The 19,437-nt window shown below is 46.5% G+C and overlaps 1 protein-coding gene and 1 long non-coding RNA gene across 3 annotated transcripts; one reads left to right on the top strand and one right to left on the bottom strand.

Moving 5' to 3' along the window:
* Nucleotides 1–245: 245 nt before the first annotated feature.
* Nucleotides 246–1,212, bottom strand: LOC140594139 (uncharacterized). The gene is made up of 2 exons (XR_011994635.1): nt 666–1,212; nt 246–590 (listed from the first exon to the last, which is right to left on the bottom strand). It is a non-coding gene; the product is annotated as an uncharacterized lncRNA (long non-coding RNA).
* A 95-nt stretch (nt 1,213–1,307) lies between these two features.
* Nucleotides 1,308–17,764, top strand: P2RX4 (purinergic receptor P2X 4). Of its 2 annotated transcripts, XM_026018850.2 has the most exons (12): nt 1,308–1,499; nt 5,271–5,418; nt 8,467–8,538; nt 8,638–8,710; nt 9,153–9,249; nt 13,055–13,135; nt 13,237–13,378; nt 13,478–13,614; nt 15,949–16,042; nt 16,185–16,250; nt 16,630–16,725; nt 17,220–17,764. In XM_026018850.2, exons 1-12 carry the CDS (start codon nt 1,366–1,368, stop codon nt 17,244–17,246), a joined length of 1,167 nt encoding a protein of 388 aa, XP_025874635.2. In that variant the 5' UTR covers nt 1,308–1,365; the 3' UTR covers nt 17,247–17,764. The 2 variants fall into 2 exon arrangements, with proteins under 2 accessions (XP_025874635.2, XP_072578890.1); XM_072722789.1 differs by lacking the exon at nt 8,467–8,538 and having other exon boundaries at nt 1,314–1,499.
* Nucleotides 17,765–19,437: the final 1,673 nt, after the last annotated feature.

Here is a 19,437-nt window from a genome sequence, read left to right as displayed (position 1 = left end):
GTGGCAGCTTCTAGTCTTCCTTCGAATCCAACAATTCCATCTCTAGAGATAGATGCTGTCTATTTTCTTCAAATTTTATTATTCACTTTTTTTTTAATATATATATATATCTGGAAAAACAAGGTGATGTGGCTTGGGAATCTCACATCCAGGAAATAAACTAAAATATTCTATCAAAGATTGTGCATAGGATCCCAAACTAGAAGCAACCAGATGAGAACAGATAGGAAAATCACTGCATACCCTCCAGAAGAAACAGTCCATTTATTAAAAACAATAATCATCATGACGAGTCTGCAGTAACAGAGAAAACGAGTGGTGTGAGCCAGGAAAAACATCATCGTGGCCTGTGATTTACAAACTGAAATTTTATACACATCAACCCGTGAGAATTTAGGACGGCAGGCTGTTTGAAGGTGCTTATTCATACTTGAATGCATTAATGAAACTCAATGTAAAACATTATCTTTGAAAACACACCTTTTGAAAGGGAATAAACAAATGTGGAAAATTATGTTCGAGTAGTGGAACTGTGGGTATTTCCTCCACTTCCTTTTATTCTCCAGTTCTCCCTAAAGTTGTGATTAAACCTGCTCGGTTAAAAAAAAAAAATATATATATATATATATATATATACACACACATACACAAACAAACAAACAAACCTGCTCGGTTAAAAGGACAGCGCACAAACCCGCCCCAGCTCAGAACGCTTCCCCCCTCCTCCTGTAACTAAGGAGGCATCTGAATGGGACTAGGGATGTGCCCAGGGTCAACTCCAAGAGGGCCACTGTATAGGGCGCGTGACTCCAGCCCTGGGCTCCTAGGGCGCCTGACACTTCGGCTCTTCCTCCGGAGGCTGAAGAGGCACAAGCCTGGAGCTCCCGAGGGGCTGCTCCTTCTCCAGAGCTGCCCCCGTCCCCCGGTCACGGTACCTCCTAGACCACCCAGGAGCAGCTCACTAGCCCCCCTCCCAGCTCCGCCCCTCGAGGGGTCCCTCGTTCCCAAGGGAGACGTCACTCTCCTCCAGAGCCGGTCACTCCAGGGGGTCGTTCGTTCCCAGAGGGGAGAGCACCCCTTCCTGAGAGCCCCAATGCCATTTTGCGGGGGGTCGCTCGTCCTCAAAGTGGAGCTCGCCCCCTCCCCACGGGTCCCACCTCGCCCGAGACAGAGACGCTGGTACCCGAGAGGGCCGTCGCCCGGCCCCCGGCCGAGGCTCAGCGCCGCCTCCTTCCCGGCGCTCCCCGGCGAGGCGAGGAGCGGCGCGGTGGGCGGCCCTGGGCGGGGCTCCCGGGCGCGTCACCCGCGGCGGGCCGGGCGGCCGGGCGCAGAGCTCGGAGCCGGGCGGCGCGGCGGCGGAGCGCCATGGCGGGCTGCTGCGCGGCGCTGGCCCCCTTCCTGTTCGAGTACGACACGCCGCGCATCGTGCTCATCCGCAGCCGTAAAGTGGGGCTCATGAACCGGGCGGTGCAGCTGCTCATCCTGGCCTACGTCATCGGGTGAGCGCGGCGCTGGCGCTGGCGCTGGTCCGGCTCTGGGTCCGGGCCGTGCACCTGCTGCTTCTGGCCCGGGTCACAGGCGCGGCCAGGGCGTGGCGGGGCGGGCACCCGCGGCGGGTGACGGACGCCTCGCGGGACCCTGCCGGAGGGCGGGGCGGCGGGCCGGGCTGCGGGCCGGGGACGGCTTTGGTGCTGTGTTTTCAGAGCAGAGCCTGGCTCCACCTTCATCCTCCCCCTTCCTGCCTGTCCCCCCCCGCGCTGTCCTTGGGCTGTGGCGGGGCTTTGCCCTAAACGTTTCAGTCTTTGCACTTCACTTCGCGTTCTGATGATCGGCGCTTCTTAGGCTTTCCATTCGGCTTCTTTTGGATCTGCGGCTTCCGGTCCTTTCCTTTAAGTACCATGTGATAACCCAAGATGATGAAGAGGTCACACTCTATAAAGCACTTAAAGTTCACTTCGTTTTGTGCAGTTGTTAGGGTTTTTTTGTCTAGGTACTGTCTTTAAGCTTCTTCATTCCCCGTGCTGCCTCCTTATGCGTCTGTGTGTCCTGCCACCTTCTGTCCCCTGGCCAGGTGCTTAATTTTTAATTGAGTGCACCCGTTGGAATTTAATGAAACTCAGAAGAGGTTAACTTACCATCTGGGCCCACTTTCAGGGTCCACCTGGGGTGATACGGTGTCTACAGCTGCTGCTGAGCAGACAGAGGCTATCGGCTCTGGCATTCCTTTTCTTAAAAGACTTAATGCTGGGGACCCCAGCTGCACGTTAGAACCTGTGGGGAGTCTTTTAAAAATACTGATTGGGACACCTAGGTGGCTCAGCATGAGCCTTTGGCTCAGGGCATGATCCCAGGGTCCTGGGATCTAGTCCCACATCAGGCCCCCACAGGGATCCTGCTTCTCCCTCTGCCTGTGTCTCTGGCTCTCTCTCTGTCTCTCATGAATAAATACATAAAATCTTTTCGAAAAATAATAAATAAAAATACTGATTGCTGACTCCCATCCCCAGACCTTTTGATTTAATTGCTGTGGGGTATGACCGACTCACCAACTGATTCCGATGTGCAGCAAACTTTGAGAGCCAATGTCCTAGTGTTTCTTAAACCTATCATGAAAGACACACCTGAGGAATTGTATAAAGACGACAGATCCCCCACCCTGCCATGGGATTTAGAATGTTAACACTGTCCCTGGGAATTCACATGATCAGGCAGGTATGGCTTCTAACAACTATCGGCCCAGCAGCAGTTAAGTTCTGACAGGTTTCAGTGGAATGGTTTCCCACATATGGGATGTACATCAGAACCACCTGGCCCACTCCCAGGTTTGAATTTAGTCTGTCTCATTAAGTACCACCACCAACTCCTTGCTCCCCAGTGGTTTTGATGCACCCTTAAATTTTGAGACCTGCTACTAGTTAGTTGACTAAACTCAAGATTGCTGGATTAGATCGGAAGCATTTAGAATCAAGAGCTCTCTGCTTTTTCCTCTTGGCTTCTGATACTCAGTGGAGGATTAGTTTAACTCTATCTTAAGGTATCTGTAAAGTTCTGGACTACAGAAAGTGTTGACAGCTGCACTGTATGATATAGTAGCCACTAGTCACCTGTGGCTATTGAGCTTTTAAAAGGTACCTACTCCAAAACAGGATGTGCTACCACCATAATATACCCACTGGATTTTGAAAACATAGTACAAAACAACCAAAATAGGGACGCTTGGGTGGCTCAGCAGTTGAGCATCTGCCTTTGGCTCAGGGCGTGATCCCAGAGTCCTGGAATCGAGTCCCACATCAGGCTTCCTGCATGGAGCCTGCTTCTTCTTCTGCCTAAATCTCTGCCTCTCTCTCTCTCTCTCTCTCTCTCTCTGTCTCTCATAAATAAATAAAATATTTTTTAAAATGGTAAAATATCACATTAATACATCTTACATGGATAGCATGTTAAAATATTTTGGACATATTGGATAACATAAAATCTATCTTTAAAATTAATCTTACCCGTGTTTCTTTTTACTTTTTAACATGGCTACTAGAAAGTACATTACATGTGTGGCTTGTGGTACATTTCTATCGGACAGCACAGCTTTCTAGAGTTCCTGGTGTGTTTGCTACCTTGATCATGAGGATTTATAAAGCAATAAATGCTTTGGTTTTATCCATTTTCCTATTATCCATCTTCCTATGATCCAACCTGACTCAGGATCTGAACTAAGGGCTTTTTTCTTTCTTTCTCTTTTCTTTAACTCATCTCTTAGCTTCCTGATCCAATTCATCTTAACTAAACATGCATTTCTCAGTTATCTAATTCTGTTATCTGTCATATGATGAGGAAATAGTTAATCACATAGTGATTGCTCTGAAACCATATGTCTCTGCTTTAGCAACTCACTGTACTCTCTGATAAAATAATAGTAACCTTCCTGCCTTAAGCTTCTGTGTATCTGAATAGAATTAAATGAAAGCTTATATTGCAGCTAAATTCCTCGAACCTCTGAAGAAAAAGATTTATGTGGGAAAAGCCTGTTTCTAGGATGAACAATGAATATGAAGACTGCTTAGACCAGACAAAGCCATAAATAACTAAAACCAGTGATTTTTTTTTTGAGGTCTCAGCAGCTAGAGCTTTTAAGGAGAGAAAGAGGGTGCTAGCATTTCTTGATTCTAGAAGTAACAACAATAGCAGTCGCTGGTAGGTGTTTAATAACAGCTCTGGTGGGAGGGAGTTCTGATTTATAGCATTGGCCAGTTTCCATGGTGTAAATACTCCCATCATGGCCAGTTTCAGCCTACTAATGGCAACACATTGTTCTAAACATTTGACATGCATAACTCATTTAACCTCACAACTATCTTGTGAAATCCTGTTATCTTCCCCATCTTATTGGGGGGAAAAAACTGAGGCATAGAGAAGTTAAGCAGCTTGGCCACAGTTATGCCTGGTGAATGGTGGAACTGAGAAATGAACCATGATCACTGGCTTCAGTTTGTGTTCCAGTGTCCTAACCACTATGCACTCATGCCTTTAGGTTTTTAATTATTCATACTAGTTGCAATGCCCCCAATTCTTCCCAGAGACAACCTGAATTCTTGGAGAAAAGTTGTAGTGTAAAGTATATAGTAGTAGTAGTATAAAGTAGTATAAAGTTTCTTGAAGTGAGATTCTCTTTTCCAAAGGGGATATAGCGTTCAGGGCAAGAGAAGAGGCTTCAGAGGCAAAAGACTTGAGTTCACATCCTGACTTTTTCATTCACTAGCTGTGTGACCTTGGGCAAGTGACTTAACCTCTCTGTGTCTCAGTGTCCTCCTCTGTAAAAATAGAGGATAATAATGATATCTGCCTTCTAAAGTGGTCAGGATTAAATTAGTTAATACGTATATAGAGCTTAGATCAGTACCTAGCATCTGAAAACAAATTGTTAACTATTGTCATAATTTTTATTATCTCTAGGTGATTCTGCAGGTCATGGTGCATTAAAAATGCTCAAATATCTAATAAAGACACCATTCATTGAATACTTTCTTTGTGCTGATCACTGTGCTAAGTGCTTTACCGGTGTCATCTCATTTATTTCCCACAAATCACCCTGTGGTTTAGGTTGTATATCCATTTTGCAGAAGTGGAAATGGAACCCTCCAAAGTTAAGCAGTTTTACAAAGTCAAGTAATTAATGAATGTTATACTGCCAGCTTCTGGTTATCAGAGGCTCGCTAGTATCAATTCAAATCCACCAAATCCTCCTGGCAATTTAAGAGACCTGTTTTATTTTGTAGGTGGGTGTTTGTGTGGGAAAAAGGCTACCAGGAAACAGATTCTGTGGTCAGCTCAGTTACTACCAAAGCCAAAGGCGTGACTGTAACCAACACTTCGATACTTGGATTCCGGGTCTGGGATGTGGCGGATTATGTGGTTCCAGTTCAGGTACGCCTCCCCCCATGGCTTCTGTCTAACACCAGAGCTTCTAATTAACCCTTTCCCTTTACTGACTTTGCATTCTTGATTAATGATTGGCTAAGTTCTAATATCACCGATACCCAGACTAATTGTCTTAGTCCAAGAAAGCAGTGCAGACAGATCTCTTTCTGCCTTAAGATCTAATAAATAATAGTCAACCAGCTATGTTTCTTCAGCTCTAAATCATGGCTGCCTTAAACAGACAACTCAGTCTGTCTCAAGCCCTGAAAGATGGAAAAGCAAATATTTTAAATCCTGGGAAAAATTCAAGTGTAAGTATTGCTCTTCCACATTTTGTATGTGCTTTATTGTTGTAAACCCACAAGGTAAATCTTTTCAGACAGTATAAAAGGTTTATCAGCAATTGGAGACCAAAGCCAAATCGGAAGGAAACAGACATACCTGCATAGGATTTCATGCAAAGGAGAAGGGAAGAAAGTGATTGATACAACATCCTAGGATCCGATCTGTTAATCCACAAATCTCCAAGTTAAATATTGACTCTCTCTAGCCATGGTAATGACTGTGGTCCACGGCCAGACCCTGACATATCCCTCCATATGGCTTATGTGCTAGGGTGACTAGGGTGGCTAAATCTCTTTCCACTTAAAGCTCAGTGAGGGTAAGCAAGGACTTCAGAAGCTCTCTCTTTCTTCAAGTGTGCTCATTTTCCCTCTACCTTCTCAAGAGAAGGATTTTGCGTGGTGCCCAGAGAGAAGGCTGAGCTAATGAGCAATGAAGATCAAATCGAACAGGGGATCTGTAGTTTGCTGGAGGTGGGTGGTCCTGTTGGTATGCATCTGCTTCCTGTGAAGCCATAGCCTCATCCTGGCAACTCAGGCCTTCACACTCTGGCTGTTTACTAGGACCAAGGAATAGTGTGGGCCCACTTCTTCTGCCCCTCAGTGGAAAGGAACAGGCAGCAGCTCTGCCTTCCAGCTCAGCTCTGGCCTGGGGGCTTCGTGAGCTCCACAGAGCTCTCTCTCCATGAGCTTTCACAATGTCCTCCTGCTTCTCTGCCAATGGAACACAAACATCTGTTTGCACCACTTCTACTTGGCTCATCTCCAGACTGACATTTCCCTAAGCTTAAAACAGAGAAGAAATAGAACACAAAAGTAAATCCTATAAATTGTTCCCATCTCTCTCAGGAGCCATAGAAGCAGCCTTCTATAACACATGCTGTAACATGTGAGCAGCATGTTTCTGTGTGGAACACCGGGACCCTGACAGGGGTGCTTGGAGATACTTGGGCATCATGCTACATCCTCATGCCTCCTTTTGTGGTCATTTCCTTGTCTCCCAACATGGCTTGTTCTAGGCCTTTCTTTGGAAGATGCCAGGTATTCCCAGATCTTCCACAACAAACCTGTCAGACCTAGGTGTAGAGATGTCCACAGATACTTTGATACTTGAGTTACCCTGATCCCCCAGATGGCTCCCAATGCTGACTCCACTCCTCCCAGAAGCATGAAATGCTCAGAGAAAGCTTTTGGCATCTCATTTTAGAATGCCAGTGCTCAGTGAGTGGGAGGTCCAACTAGAATTTTGGGCATCTTTGTCTTTTACTCCTTATGTTGGAAGGCCCTTAGCAACCAACTCTTTAGCCTCATCCCCAGTGAATTGCTCTCCAGAAACCATTTCACAGCTTCCTGGGAGGAGAAAACAGAACCTTCTTAAAGGGAGAAGTGTCAGTTACCGACCCTGACTGGGTCTACTCTAGAATGTTTTATTTATTTATTTTAATTTCAGTTAGGAAAGAAGACCAGCCAAATTTGGGACTTTGGTGCCCTTGTGTTTTTGTACCTCTGAGGTAATCCGATTGGCTGAGGATGTTTTGCGCACCTGTTGGCTCTTTTCCTCAACAAGCCGAGCTTTATTAAGGAACTGCCTCAGATTAAAGACACTTTTTTTCCACTGAGGTGAAATTCATATGTCATAATATTAACTATTTCAGATTGAACAATTCTGTGGCATTTAGTACATTCACAATATTATGCAGCTATCACCTCTTTCTGGTTCCAAAACATTTTCATTACCTAAGAAGAGACTCCTCATCCCACCCTCTTGCCTTACCTCCACCTCCAGGGCAACCACTCTTCTACTTTCTGTCTCTATGGAAATTTCATAACAATAGAATCATGCAATATGTGGCCTTTTGTGTCTGGCTTCTTTGACTTAGAATCATATTTTTGAGGTTCATCCACATTGCGATGTGTCAGGGCTTCATTCCTTTTTATGGCTGGATCATATTCCATTACAGGTATACATATAGGTATAGATAAATACAACCTGTTTATACATTTGTCTGTTGATAGACATTTGGGTTGTTCCCAACATTGGGTCACTGTGAATCATGCTGCCATGAACATATGTAAACAATAGGCCCCGCCTTATCCATGGTTTCAGTTATCCATGGTCAACTGCAGTCCAGAAACAGGTGATCCTCCTCCTGACGTATCCTCAGGTCATTCGTAGTCCAATGCTACATCACAACGCTCATATCACCCGCCTCCCTTCACCTCATCACAGAGCCATTTTATTGTCACACAAAGAAGGGTGAGTACAGACAATAAGGTATTTTGAGAGAGAGACTACATTCACGTAACTATTAATTACTATAGTTCTATTTTAGCATCGGTTCTTGTTAATCTTTTACTGTGTCTAATTTATAATTTAACCATGACAGGTATGTACACCTATCAGAAAAGGCATAGTACCTGCAGGGTCAGGGACTATCTGAAGTTTCAGGCATCCCCTGGGGTCTTGGAATGCATCCCCTGCTGATAAGGAGGAACTGTGGTACAAGTATTTATTTGAATCCTGTTTTCAGTTAGGCTATAAACTCTCAGAGAACAAGAGATAAAAAATGAGTTTTGAAATTGTTTTCTGCATAGCATATGGGAGAAGCAAAAGGTACTGTCCTATTCAGTGAATGACTGGCGTTCTTTGTGGCTTGGCTTGACTCTTCTGAAGGTAACAGGTGGCGCTCTCTCCCCTCTACCCCCACTGCAGGAAGAAAACTCCCTCTTCATCATGACCAACATGATCATTACCTTGAACCAGACCCAGGGCCTCTGTCCTGAGGTAGGCAGCTTCTCAGGGAAGAGCCTTGGGCCTCAGGCCCCTCTTGTCAGCACCTGACAGACCACGTGGAATTTGTTTTCACTCTTTCTTTTTTTCCAGCTTCCAGATAAGACCACTGTGTGTAAATCAGATGCCAACTGTGTTGCTGGCTCTTCAGGCACCCACAGCAACGGTATGAGTATGTGGCTGTGACCCCACAGAAGACACTTAGCCTGGGGAGGGCAGTCCCTGACCAGATGGCCTCCCCTGTGGAGTTTCTCTCAGAGAGAAACCTTCAGCATAAAGAAATCCCCCACAATCCTCAATTTCTTCATGTGACCCTGGGCAAGCCTGATGTTGAGATTCAGGTCCCAGGATCTTCTCGACATTCACCTGTCACCTGTGCCCCAGAAGCCATCCCAGATCTTGCCCTGTGCTGTGACTTAGCATCACCCTAGCTGTGCTGTTGGACTCAGCCAACTATTTTCCTCTAATTTCTGGATACTGTACAAATCCCAGAATCAGAATAGCTCAGGATTGATTGCACAGGATCCACAGGTGCCTCCAGTCTCTCTACCTGGCAAAAGTAGAGCATAGGAGACCCCTATGGACCTGGGTCCCCCTTGCCCCTGCAGGAATTGCAACAGGAAAATGCGTGCTTTTCAATGGGACTGTAAAGACATGCGAGGTGGCAGCCTGGTGCCCAGTGGAGGATGACACACATGTGCCAGAGTGAGTCCTGCCTAAGGGAATATGGCGGGGATGTTAACCCTGTGTGTTGCCCCCTTGGTGTCTGCATGGAGTCAGGCTTCCCAAGGGGGAACCACAGGTAACCATCAGTGGCAAGGCGGGCCACAGTGTTTGTTACCTGTGATAGAAGTGCAAGTGATTTATTTCTGTGTTTGGACTCTGTCAGTTGAAGTAACTACTGTGCCTTACAAAGGACACACACAGAGCAGAGGCAGTTTATTGTTCAACTAACTACCAAGAGCCCAGCAGAACTAGACCTGGGGCTCCCAGGACAGCTTCAGAGTCTCTACCTTTTGACTCTGCTTTCCCCCTTCCATACTGGCTTCATTTGCGAGACCTGTGGTGTAGTCCCAGGAGGCGGCTCTGCACTTAAATTTCCCCACGTCTCCCAGCCCAGTTATCCATAGAGGTTCTAGACCTGTCCATCATCACACCTTCAGCCACATCCCTCAGCCCATCCCTGTAGCTGGGGCATGGGTTTTGCTTATTAGCTCAGGTCTGGATCACATGCCCACCTCCAGAGCCGGGGTGGAGTCAGTCCCACCCAAAGAACACAGCCTGAGAGTAGGGCGTGTGGCTTCCAAAGGAAATTGGGGGTTGTGTTACCAGAAAAGAAGGGAACAGATACTGGGCAGGAAAATAATTAATGCCCACTGAAGTGTATTTATTATAAAGTAGAACAGGTTCAAGGTTGCCCTAGAATAGCATCCTTCCCAATAGTAATTTGTTCTGCTTTGACTGGGTAGAGTTAGAGGTAATACTCTTGGGATTGCTTGCAACTCCAGCATTCTTTACCAGAGTTCAGACTGAGACATGGATGAGGCCAGGGGCGCATGGAACCACAGGAACCCCATCCCATGAGAGCTGTAACTGAAAAACAGATGAGAACCTCTGATTTCAGGATTGCTGAGGGAAGAAGCTCAGGCTAGGGAAGAAAATACGAAAAGAAAAAGAATCCTAGCATTTTTGAGCTGGAAGGTGCCTTGCAGAGCTCTCCTCTCTAACATCAGTGCCACTGGCCATGGGTTGAGCCTTCAAAATGTGTCTGGATCCAAACAAAATGCTCAGTGTAAAATGCACCCAGAGTCTGAAGACATTGTGTGGGGGGGAATATATATATTTATATATATATTTATATATGTATATTATATATAATTTATATATTTATATATGTATGTATATATTTATATATGTATATATATGTATATATATATATTTATATATGTATATTATATATAATTATTATGTGCTGTTTACCGGGTAAAGTAAGACTTTAGACATATTGGGTTATTGTAGAAAAGTTCATTTCACTTGTTTGTTTTTATTTTTTAAAGATTTTATTTATTTGAGAGAGAAAGTGTGCACAAACAGGGGAAGGGGCAGAAGGAGAGGGGCTAAGAGATAGGGAGAAGCAGGCTCCCTGCTAAGCGGGGAGCCCAATGCGGGACTCCATCCCAGGACCTTGGGATCATGACCTGAGCTGAAGGCAGATGCTCAACCACTGAGCCACCAGATGCCCCTTTTTATTTTTTAATGTGACTACTAGGAACTTGGAATTACAAGGTGGTTTATATTTGTATCTCCATACATTTTCACTAGATAGCACAGTTGTGTATTTAATCCAGTGAGGGTGATTTTTTTTTCTAAAGATTTATTTATTTACTTTAGAAAGAGAGCACAGTGGGGAGGGGCAGAGGGAGAGGAAGAGTGAGTCCCAAGCAGACTCTGTGCTGAGCACAGAACCAGACACGGAGCTCAATCTCACAATCCTGAGATCATGACCTGAGCTGATATCAAGAGTTGGATGCTCAACCAACTGTGCCAACCAAGCACTCCCAGTGGAAGATGATTTTTAAGTGTACCGTGATTCATAAAATAATATGAGTCACATGGAAAGACATTCCCATGTTCATTCATGTTCAGCTTCTGAGCTTACTTCTATCAAGGAGGAAATCCTGGTTTGGGGTATCTTTTGTCACTTGCTGATTTCCATTTCTCACAAGCAATAATCCCCAGATTCAGCATCTTGGGCAAACTAATATTAACTACAACATTTAGTAGTAATGTTGTTTTGATTTTATTATATTTATTTGAACAGTGACCTCTGACTTGGGGCCAATGATCTCTCTTATGGTCAGGATGAAAAGTTTTATTTCAAGATGAATGCCAGGGCACCTGGGTGCCTCAGTAGGTTAAGCGGCTGCCTTCGGCTCAGGTCATGATCCAGGACTTGTCCTGGGATTGAGCCCCACCTGGGGCTCCCTGCTTAGCAGGGAGTCTGCTTCTCCCTCTGCTGTGCGCTCTCTCTCTCTCTCTCTCTCAAGATGAATGCCAGTATAAAAAGTGAGTTGATCCTAAAAGAGTTGATTCTAAAAGTGGAAACCCATATGTCCATCAACAGAGAAGGAGATAAACAGATTACAGTTCATCCATCTGAGGGAATATGACTCAGGCATAAAGCGTAGATGAGACATAGGCTGAGCGAGAAGTGGGCTCCCTCTGGGAAGCCCGATGTGAGACTCAATTCCAGGATCCTGAGATCATGACCTGAGCTGAAGGCAGACACTCAACCACTGAGCCACCCAGTTGTCCCTCACCTCAATTATTTTTTTTTAAGATTTTATCTATTTATTCATGAGAGACACACACAGAGAGAGGCAGAGACACAGGCAGAGGGAGAAGCAGGCTCCATGCAGGGAGCCTGATGTGGGACTTGATCCTGGGACTCCAGGATCACACCCTGGACCGAAGGCAGGCACTAAACTGCTGAGCCACCCAGAGATCCCCCCACCTCAATTATTTTAAAACGGTGAGTCAATCTTAAAAGTATTGCAGATGAGGGGTGGCTGGCTGGCTCAGTGGGTAGAGCATGTGACTCTTGATTTTAGGATTAAGAGTTTGAGCCCCCACACTGGGTGTAGAGATTACTTAAAAATAAAATCTTTTTTTAAAAAAAGTATTGCATATAAGATGAACAGATGTGGAGGGAAAGTTCAGAAATCCCTGATACAATGCATCCCTCTTGATCCAGAGATGAGTGAGTTTGAAGCCCTGGGGAAAGTGCCTTGGTCAAGGCCTTCCTCGTCATCAGCAGTGACAGATTCGGCTCTCTTTGCTGTGTCTCAGGGTTGAGTAGACTATTGATACAGTTTATAAACTCAAAGATTCCACCTGGATCAGGGGAACACACTCAAAGGAGCTTGCCTACAGCACTGGATTCTCCTGTAGAAACCCATCAAAGATGTGGTGTCCCCTTGGAGACAAGATTCAACTTGTACTATCAGCCAGGAGCTGACGTGGCACTTGAGAGCCGAGGCCCTGTGCCAGCAGACACGTGACTTCTATGTACTTTTGATATGAGGTCAGGACCTACCTTATCAGTGAATTTACCTTTGCTTTACTTGTAAAACCAGATCTGTAGAGCATTCCCAGGGAGAACGGAGAATGCCTTAGGGAAGCGAGCTCTGAAACCCCACAGCTGCAGGCTGAATAGTTTCCCCGGAAGCCTCTAGGCATCACCCTCCTTAACTATTCCTCAAGCTCTTAAATTCCCCCCGCCTTCTGCAGGAGGCAAGAGAGGAAGAAATGGAAAGGCTTGGTTTAGTCTCTGCTGATCTAGTGTTTATGCAGAGGACAGTAAAAAATGCTTGAGGTGTTTCACTTTTTTTCTTGACAAAATGACTTTGTAAGGCACATGTGCATATGCTTCTTAAAAATATTACGTAAGAATGGGAGTATATGTATATTTGTACTTCTATTAACAATATGCTATGATTTTTTTTTTCAGACCTGCTTTTCTAAAGGCTGCAGAAAACTTCACTCTTTTGGTTAAGAACAACATCTGGTATCCCAAATTTAATTTCAGCAAGTAAGTGGTGGCCAGCCATGTGAGTTCACAGAGTTCTAGAGTAACTTCTGACTCTACTTGGAGGTTTTCTTCGTTTCATTTCTGCTTCTTCCTGACTTTAGGAGGAATATTCTTCCAAACATCACTACAACCTACCTCAAATCGTGCATTTATGATGCTGTAACAGATCCCTTCTGCCCCATATTCCGTCTTGGCAAAATAGTGGAGAGCGCAGGGCACAGCTTCCAAGACATGGCCATTGAGGTAGACACAGGCCCCTGGATTTTCTGACAGTCTTCAACACCTCTCATTCTAGAATGGGCCCTGAGGAAACCTTGCTCTGTCTCTGCTCACACCCCACAGGGAGGCATCATGGGCATACAGATCAACTGGAACTGCAACCTGGACAGAACCTCCTCCCTCTGCCTGCCCAGGTACTCCTTCCGCCGCCTGGACACCCGGGATGTGGACCACAATGTGTCCCCTGGCTACAATTTCAGGTAGGTGTGAGCTTAGGTCCCAGTTCTCTTGGGGGGGTGGGTGACGGCGGCTGGATCACTCCCTGGTCCCCACCCATGATGGTCCATACCCATCAAGACCAGCACTCATTCAGTCCCCCAAGGGCAGGTGGGAAGTCGGTATGCCAGGGAGAGTGTTCAAGCAGAGCCTTGTGCTGGCAGTATCCTGGCCCCTAAGAGCCTCCTGTGCCCCTCCTTATCTCAGAAATCATATACAGAACAGCCAAGAGAGGTTGGCTACTTGAGCTTCCCAGGGCCAGCCTCAGTTAGGACTGGCTCACTGATTCTGAAGAGTGGGTGAGGAATTAATTTCTCAAAGACCGAGCCTGCCCTGGAATCTCCAGGGTACTGGGGATACAGGTTTAAGCCTCAGGAAAGGCCTTCACTGCTATTTCCCTGCTCAGAGTACCATATATTAGTGTTCTGGGGCTGCCTTAACAAATTACCACAAAGTGGGTGGCTTGAAACAACAGGAAGGTACTCTCTCTCACAGATCTGGAGGCCAGAGGCCCAAAATCAAGGTGTCCGCAAGGCCAGCCACCTTCTTGGCCAGCTCCTCCAGTTCTGGCGGCTCCTTGCAATGTTCAGTGTTCCTTGCCTTATACACCCATAACTCCTGTCTCTGCCACTGTTGTCACATGGCCTTCTTCCCTCTGCGCAGCTCTGTGTGTCCTCTCCTCATAGGACACCAGCATATTGAATCAGAATCCACGCTAATCCAATATGAGCTCACCTTAACTCACTCCATCCACAAAGACCTGATTTCCCTACTTCTACTTCACAGGTTTCAGGTGGATACAAATCTTGGGTGATGGTGTTCAGCCTGGTATAGCTGGTAATTTGATGGAGGGACCAAGGGGCCAAGGCCAGGTTTGCCACTTCCATGAGGTGGCAAAACCTGTAGCCGTGTACATTTTCATGTGCCCTCTGTGGCCTCTTTTGCACATTTTACCACTCTTAAACAAAGCAGCCCTACCAGGGGCCACCTGAGTAGGTCTGAGGCGCTTTTGCGTTGCCCTTGTCTCCCTCTAGTGGTGACATGTACAATCAAAGACACAAGGGATCATAAGACTGTCCAGAAATGCAGTCTGCTATCATTTTGAACCATCTGGCTCACTGATACTAGGAGAGATATTTGAATTTTTTCCTAGGAAAGGAATTAGATGTGTGCTGCTCTCTCTCTACTGTTACAGTTTAGAAACTATTGAGGAAAACCTCAAGCGTGGGTCAGAACTTCAGGACAGAAGGGCACCCATGCATCTGACCTCCGCTATCATCAGGCCCCCACCTGAATTCCCCAGGCCCGACCAGGATGTGGAGGCTCTGGGCCAGACCGTTGCAGGCCAAGAGTTTAGGCTTCTCTGAACCAGTGTCCTGTTTAACACGGGCAGCAAATGGTTTCATGGTTCAACAGTGCTCACCACCATCACCACTCCCCCTTGTGGGGTTTTTTCAATGGCTTTATTGAGATATAGTTCACATACCACATAGTTCATCCACTTAAAGTAAGGGATTAGATCGTTTTTAGCCATGAAGCTGTAGGACTATCACAATTGTAGAACATTTCATCACCTCAGTGAGAAACCGCATACCCTTCAGCCATCCCCAGTATCCTCCCGTCAACCTCTGTCCCTGCCAACCACTGTCTACTTCCTGTCTCTCTGGACCTGCATATAAATGGAGCCACACGGTGTGTGACTAGCTCCTTTCACTCAATATCATGTTGTTTTGTTTTTTTTTTTTTAGGTTCATCCATGTTGTAGCATTTATCATTACTTTATCTCTCTTTACAGCCAAATTGTGTTCCATTGTATGGATATGCCACATGTTATTCATTTATCCATTGATGGGTCAATGGGTCTTTTAAAAGAAAGTCCAGTGCCGAGTCTGTGAGTTCTGTGGAGTTTCATGGCCGGCTCCATGCCCCTGCCCACAGGCAGTCCTGGCGTTTGCTGCTGCCTGGCCACATTCTGTTAGTAGCCAGCATCTCCTTCAGACAGGTAGGCGACTCAGCTCTGATACGGAGGATATTCAGCGTGAGAGGTTCTGGCTCAGCCATAGGAGGCAACAGTGATGTTAAAAAAGTTTTTCTGGCACCCTCCTGCCAACAGCCCACTTATCACACTGTGTGACCCACAGTGGCCGGGGGTGGCCCCAGATGCTCAGGTATCATCTGTCCAGCGGGTAGTGCTGGCTCCAGAGGGCCTCGGGGAGTTTTGCTCTAATGTCCCCCACCCGAGACCCAGAGGGTGGATCCAGCCACCTGTCTGTCTCTGCCCTGTGCCTTCTGCCTTTAACCCATCCTCCTTTCCCTAGGTTTGCCAAGTACTACAGTGACCTGACTGGTGCTGAGCGCCGCACGCTCATCAAGGCCTACGGCATCCGCTTTGACATCATAGTGTTCGGAAAGGTAGCCTGGCCTCCTGCTCCTGTCAGGGCTCTGGTCCAAACCTAGGCTTCTGGGTTGGCCAGGGACGAGGGGCCCCTTCCCTCACCTTTTACCTGCTTATGCCCTCTATCGCAACTTTTTCTTTTTCTCCTGTCATTTGCAGGCTGGGAAATTTGACATCATCCCCACCATGATCAACATCGGCTCCGGTTTGGCACTCTTAGGGGTGGTGAGTGACTTAGCCTGCTCCTTCACCCCCCGGGCCTGGGGCCCTCCTCAGCAGTAGTTAGCACAGCAAGATGAGCCCCTCCACTGGCATCTTGGTTCTTCCCCTTAACCCTAAACTCCTTTCTAGAATTGACCCTCCAGGCTTGTTGCCCTTGCTGCCACCTCACCTCACCTTCCCTTCTCCAACACCACAGCACTCTGGGCCTTGCCTTCTCCTGAGAGGTGAAGTCTTTCCTTTCTTTATTTTTTATTTTTCATTTATTTTTTTTTTTTTTTGAAGCCTTTCCTTTCTTTGAAAGATTCCAGGCTTTTTGGGAAGGGGCATGCATAGAATAATAAAGTATCTTGGCTCATTCTTTCTTGCCCTGTGTCACACTCAGGCAACAGTGCTATGTGACATCATTGTCCTCTACTGCATGAAGAAAAGATACTACTACCGGGAGAAGAAATATAAGTATGTGGAGGATTATGAGCAGGTAGGCCACCTCCTGAACTCCAGAAGGTAGGAAGGCCCAAACACCTGCCTCCTCCACCTTTTTTGTACCAGTGGTGAGCACCCTGAGTACCGGGCCAACTAGGGGAGGCCCGAGCACAAAGGTGGTGCTATTTGGGCCTGTGGTTAGCCCAGGTGGCTGCACACCACTCATTCTCTGCTCCACTTCTAGACCGTCACTCTTTAAAATCTAACCTCATTTTACTTAGTGACATCTCAGGTTAGTTATGATAATGAATATTATGACAAAACCCCACACTACTTGAACTTGCCTTGCATAGCAAGAGAGGTTGGGTCCCACTCTTTGAGACCCCCTGCACTAGGACTAACCTGTATATGTTCAGTTGTGAAGAACTGCCCAAAAGTCCTGGCTCACACCTGCCCTGAATGGTCCAGGCTTACCTGTGGGCAGCACATGGTGGGTACACATTTATCCATAAGCATATCAGTCAATGATAAGCATATCGTTCTTTGCAGGGTCTTGGTGGAGAGATGGACCAGTGATGCTTACTCCATACCTGGGCTCCCCACAGTCCTCATCAGAGCACAGCACGGAGAAAAGGCTGCTATGTCACCTCAGGGAAGGTTCCAGAGTCTGAGTCCATCTCCACTGCACAAGGACATCATGGTCACCCAGCTGTTTTGTGTGTAGGATGTGCAGAGTAAACCACCCTGCACAGTGGGTTGCCTCAACTTGGGGATGTTCGGGTGACCTCTGGCCCAAGGGCAGTGGTGAGTGTTACTGCCACTGCAGGGGCTGGGGCCTCACCTAGGGCCAGCCTTCCTCAGGGGCTCCCAGCTCCAGCTCCCTGCAAGACAGGCCCAGCTGTGGTCGGGCAGCCTTGTTCAAGCACTTTACAAGGGAAGGAAGGACAGCTAGGTGTGGTCACTAGACCTTGAGCACACCTGGGCTGCTGCTTCCCTCCCCCGTCCATGCTGTCACAAGACAGAGTCTGTGTATCCTCTGAAAGAAGAGGCATATTGATGTGGTCGAGGACCAAACATTAAAATGATTTTCTCAATCTCTGCCTGGTTTCATAGCATGTAACTAGAATTTTCCTCCCTTCTCTTTTACTTCGACCCGTAAACCCATCTGTTGTCCCAGTTCACGGTGTTCAGAAAAAAACTTCTTGAGTCTGTCGTTGGAGCTTAGGTGTTTTTCCCCTGACTTGACCTTCTCTTGAAGGCCTTAAGAATTTTGATCTTTCTGAGGTTGTTGTGTTCCTACAGAATTTGCAAGATTTTGTACCGTGGTGACTACTTGTCTTACCCGCACATGTGGTTTTTTTTGTTTTTGTTTTTGTTTTTTTTACCTATAATTGTGACACTACACTATGGAGGACACAATTTTAGGTAACAAGAACATGGCTTATCCTCCCCCCTCCCCACTTGCTTTCCAGAAGTCTCCAGCTACAAGCAGCACCACCTACACCTACTTTGAAATGTTAATAAAGTTATTTCTAGCTATGCCTTCACACCGACTTAATTCTGCAACAAGTCTTCAGGAGCTGCTTGTCTCCCCCCTCCCCCCCCCCCCATATCACGAATTCATTTCCAAGTACTAAAGGGAACGTTTATTTTAGAAGTGCCTGCTTCTGCTGGATAAAACTGGGCTTTTCTTGCTTGGGGGGGGTGTGCAAAAACAAAACAAACATTTAACAAACCCCTTTGAAAAAGCTCTGGCTTGTGCTGCCTTTTTCTTTTTAAAGATTTTATTTATTCACGAGAGACAACAGAGAGAGGCAGAGACATAGGCAGAGAGAGAAGCATACTCCTGCAAGGAGCCTAATGCAAGACTCAATCCCAGGACCCCGAGATCACAACCTGAGCCAAAGGCAGACACTCTACCACTGAGCTACCCAGGAACCCCCGTGCTGCCTTTTTGAAAGAAAAAAAAAAAAAAAAAGCCTGCTTGAAACACATGGATCAAGTGGAGCTGGAATTTTTTAGGGACAGTTTTTCATCTGGCAGGCTAAGAAGTGATAGTTAACAGAGTGGGGGAGACTTCTTTTGGCCTCCTTTTTTCTCAAATGTAATGCTAAGGCCAGCTGGGGTGCAGGATGGGGAAAGGATTGCTTATTTTACTCACCATTCAGCCATATTCCCACTGGCTGGCATTCCCCAGGCTGCTGCTTAAGTAGGGGTCCTTCACCTTTGCACCCATGGACAGATTTCCAGTCTCTGGAACTCCTAAACTCTGCAAAGTGATGCACCTGTCTGCATGTCTTAGAGCTTTCATTCAATTCTCAGTGGAGTCTTTGGATAGGAACACCTGCTCTTGACTCTTAAAGACCAGTATTCCAATGTTACATTTCTGCAACAACAGAACAAGGAGCTTTCAGACTTCATCTGCCATCCCTTTTACCAAAAAATCTAAGCTCAAAGCCAATAAAGCAATGTCATGGGCTAGATTCACGTTTGGAGTGCAGGGAACCCCCAGCCTCTAGCCTGAAGGAAGCATCAGTTCTAAGTCTCCAAATGCCATGAAAACCTGCAACTGGGTGGTTCAGTGGTAGAGCATCTGCCTTTGGCTCAGGTCATGATCCTTGGGTCCTGGGATCGAGTCCCGCATGGGCTTCTCACCCAGGGAGACTACTTCTCCCTCTGCCAATGTCTTTGCCTCTCTGTGTCTCTCATAAATAAATAAAACTAAAACAAACCAATCTGCAACTGTCCAAGCTCTGTAGAACACTGC

The sequence above is a fragment of the Vulpes vulpes genome, chromosome 10 (assembly GCF_048418805.1).
Source record: "Vulpes vulpes isolate BD-2025 chromosome 10, VulVul3, whole genome shotgun sequence".
Taxonomy (NCBI): Eukaryota; Metazoa; Chordata; class Mammalia; order Carnivora; family Canidae; genus Vulpes; species Vulpes vulpes.
The sequence above is the reverse complement of the archived record's forward strand: the minus strand, read 5'-3'. Positions and strand labels throughout refer to the sequence as shown.

Coding starts and splice junctions, on each gene's coding strand:
- P2RX4 (XM_026018850.2), top strand. CDS start 1,366: ATGGCGGGCTGCTGCGCGGCGCTGGCCCCCTTCCTGTTCGAGTACGAC. Junction 5,419..8,466: donor ATTATGTGGTTCCAGTTCAG/GTACGCCTCCCC, acceptor CCCCCACTGCAG/GAAGAAAACTCCCTCTTCAT. Junction 16,043..16,184: donor ACATCATAGTGTTCGGAAAG/GTAGCCTGGCCT, acceptor TGTCATTTGCAG/GCTGGGAAATTTGACATCAT.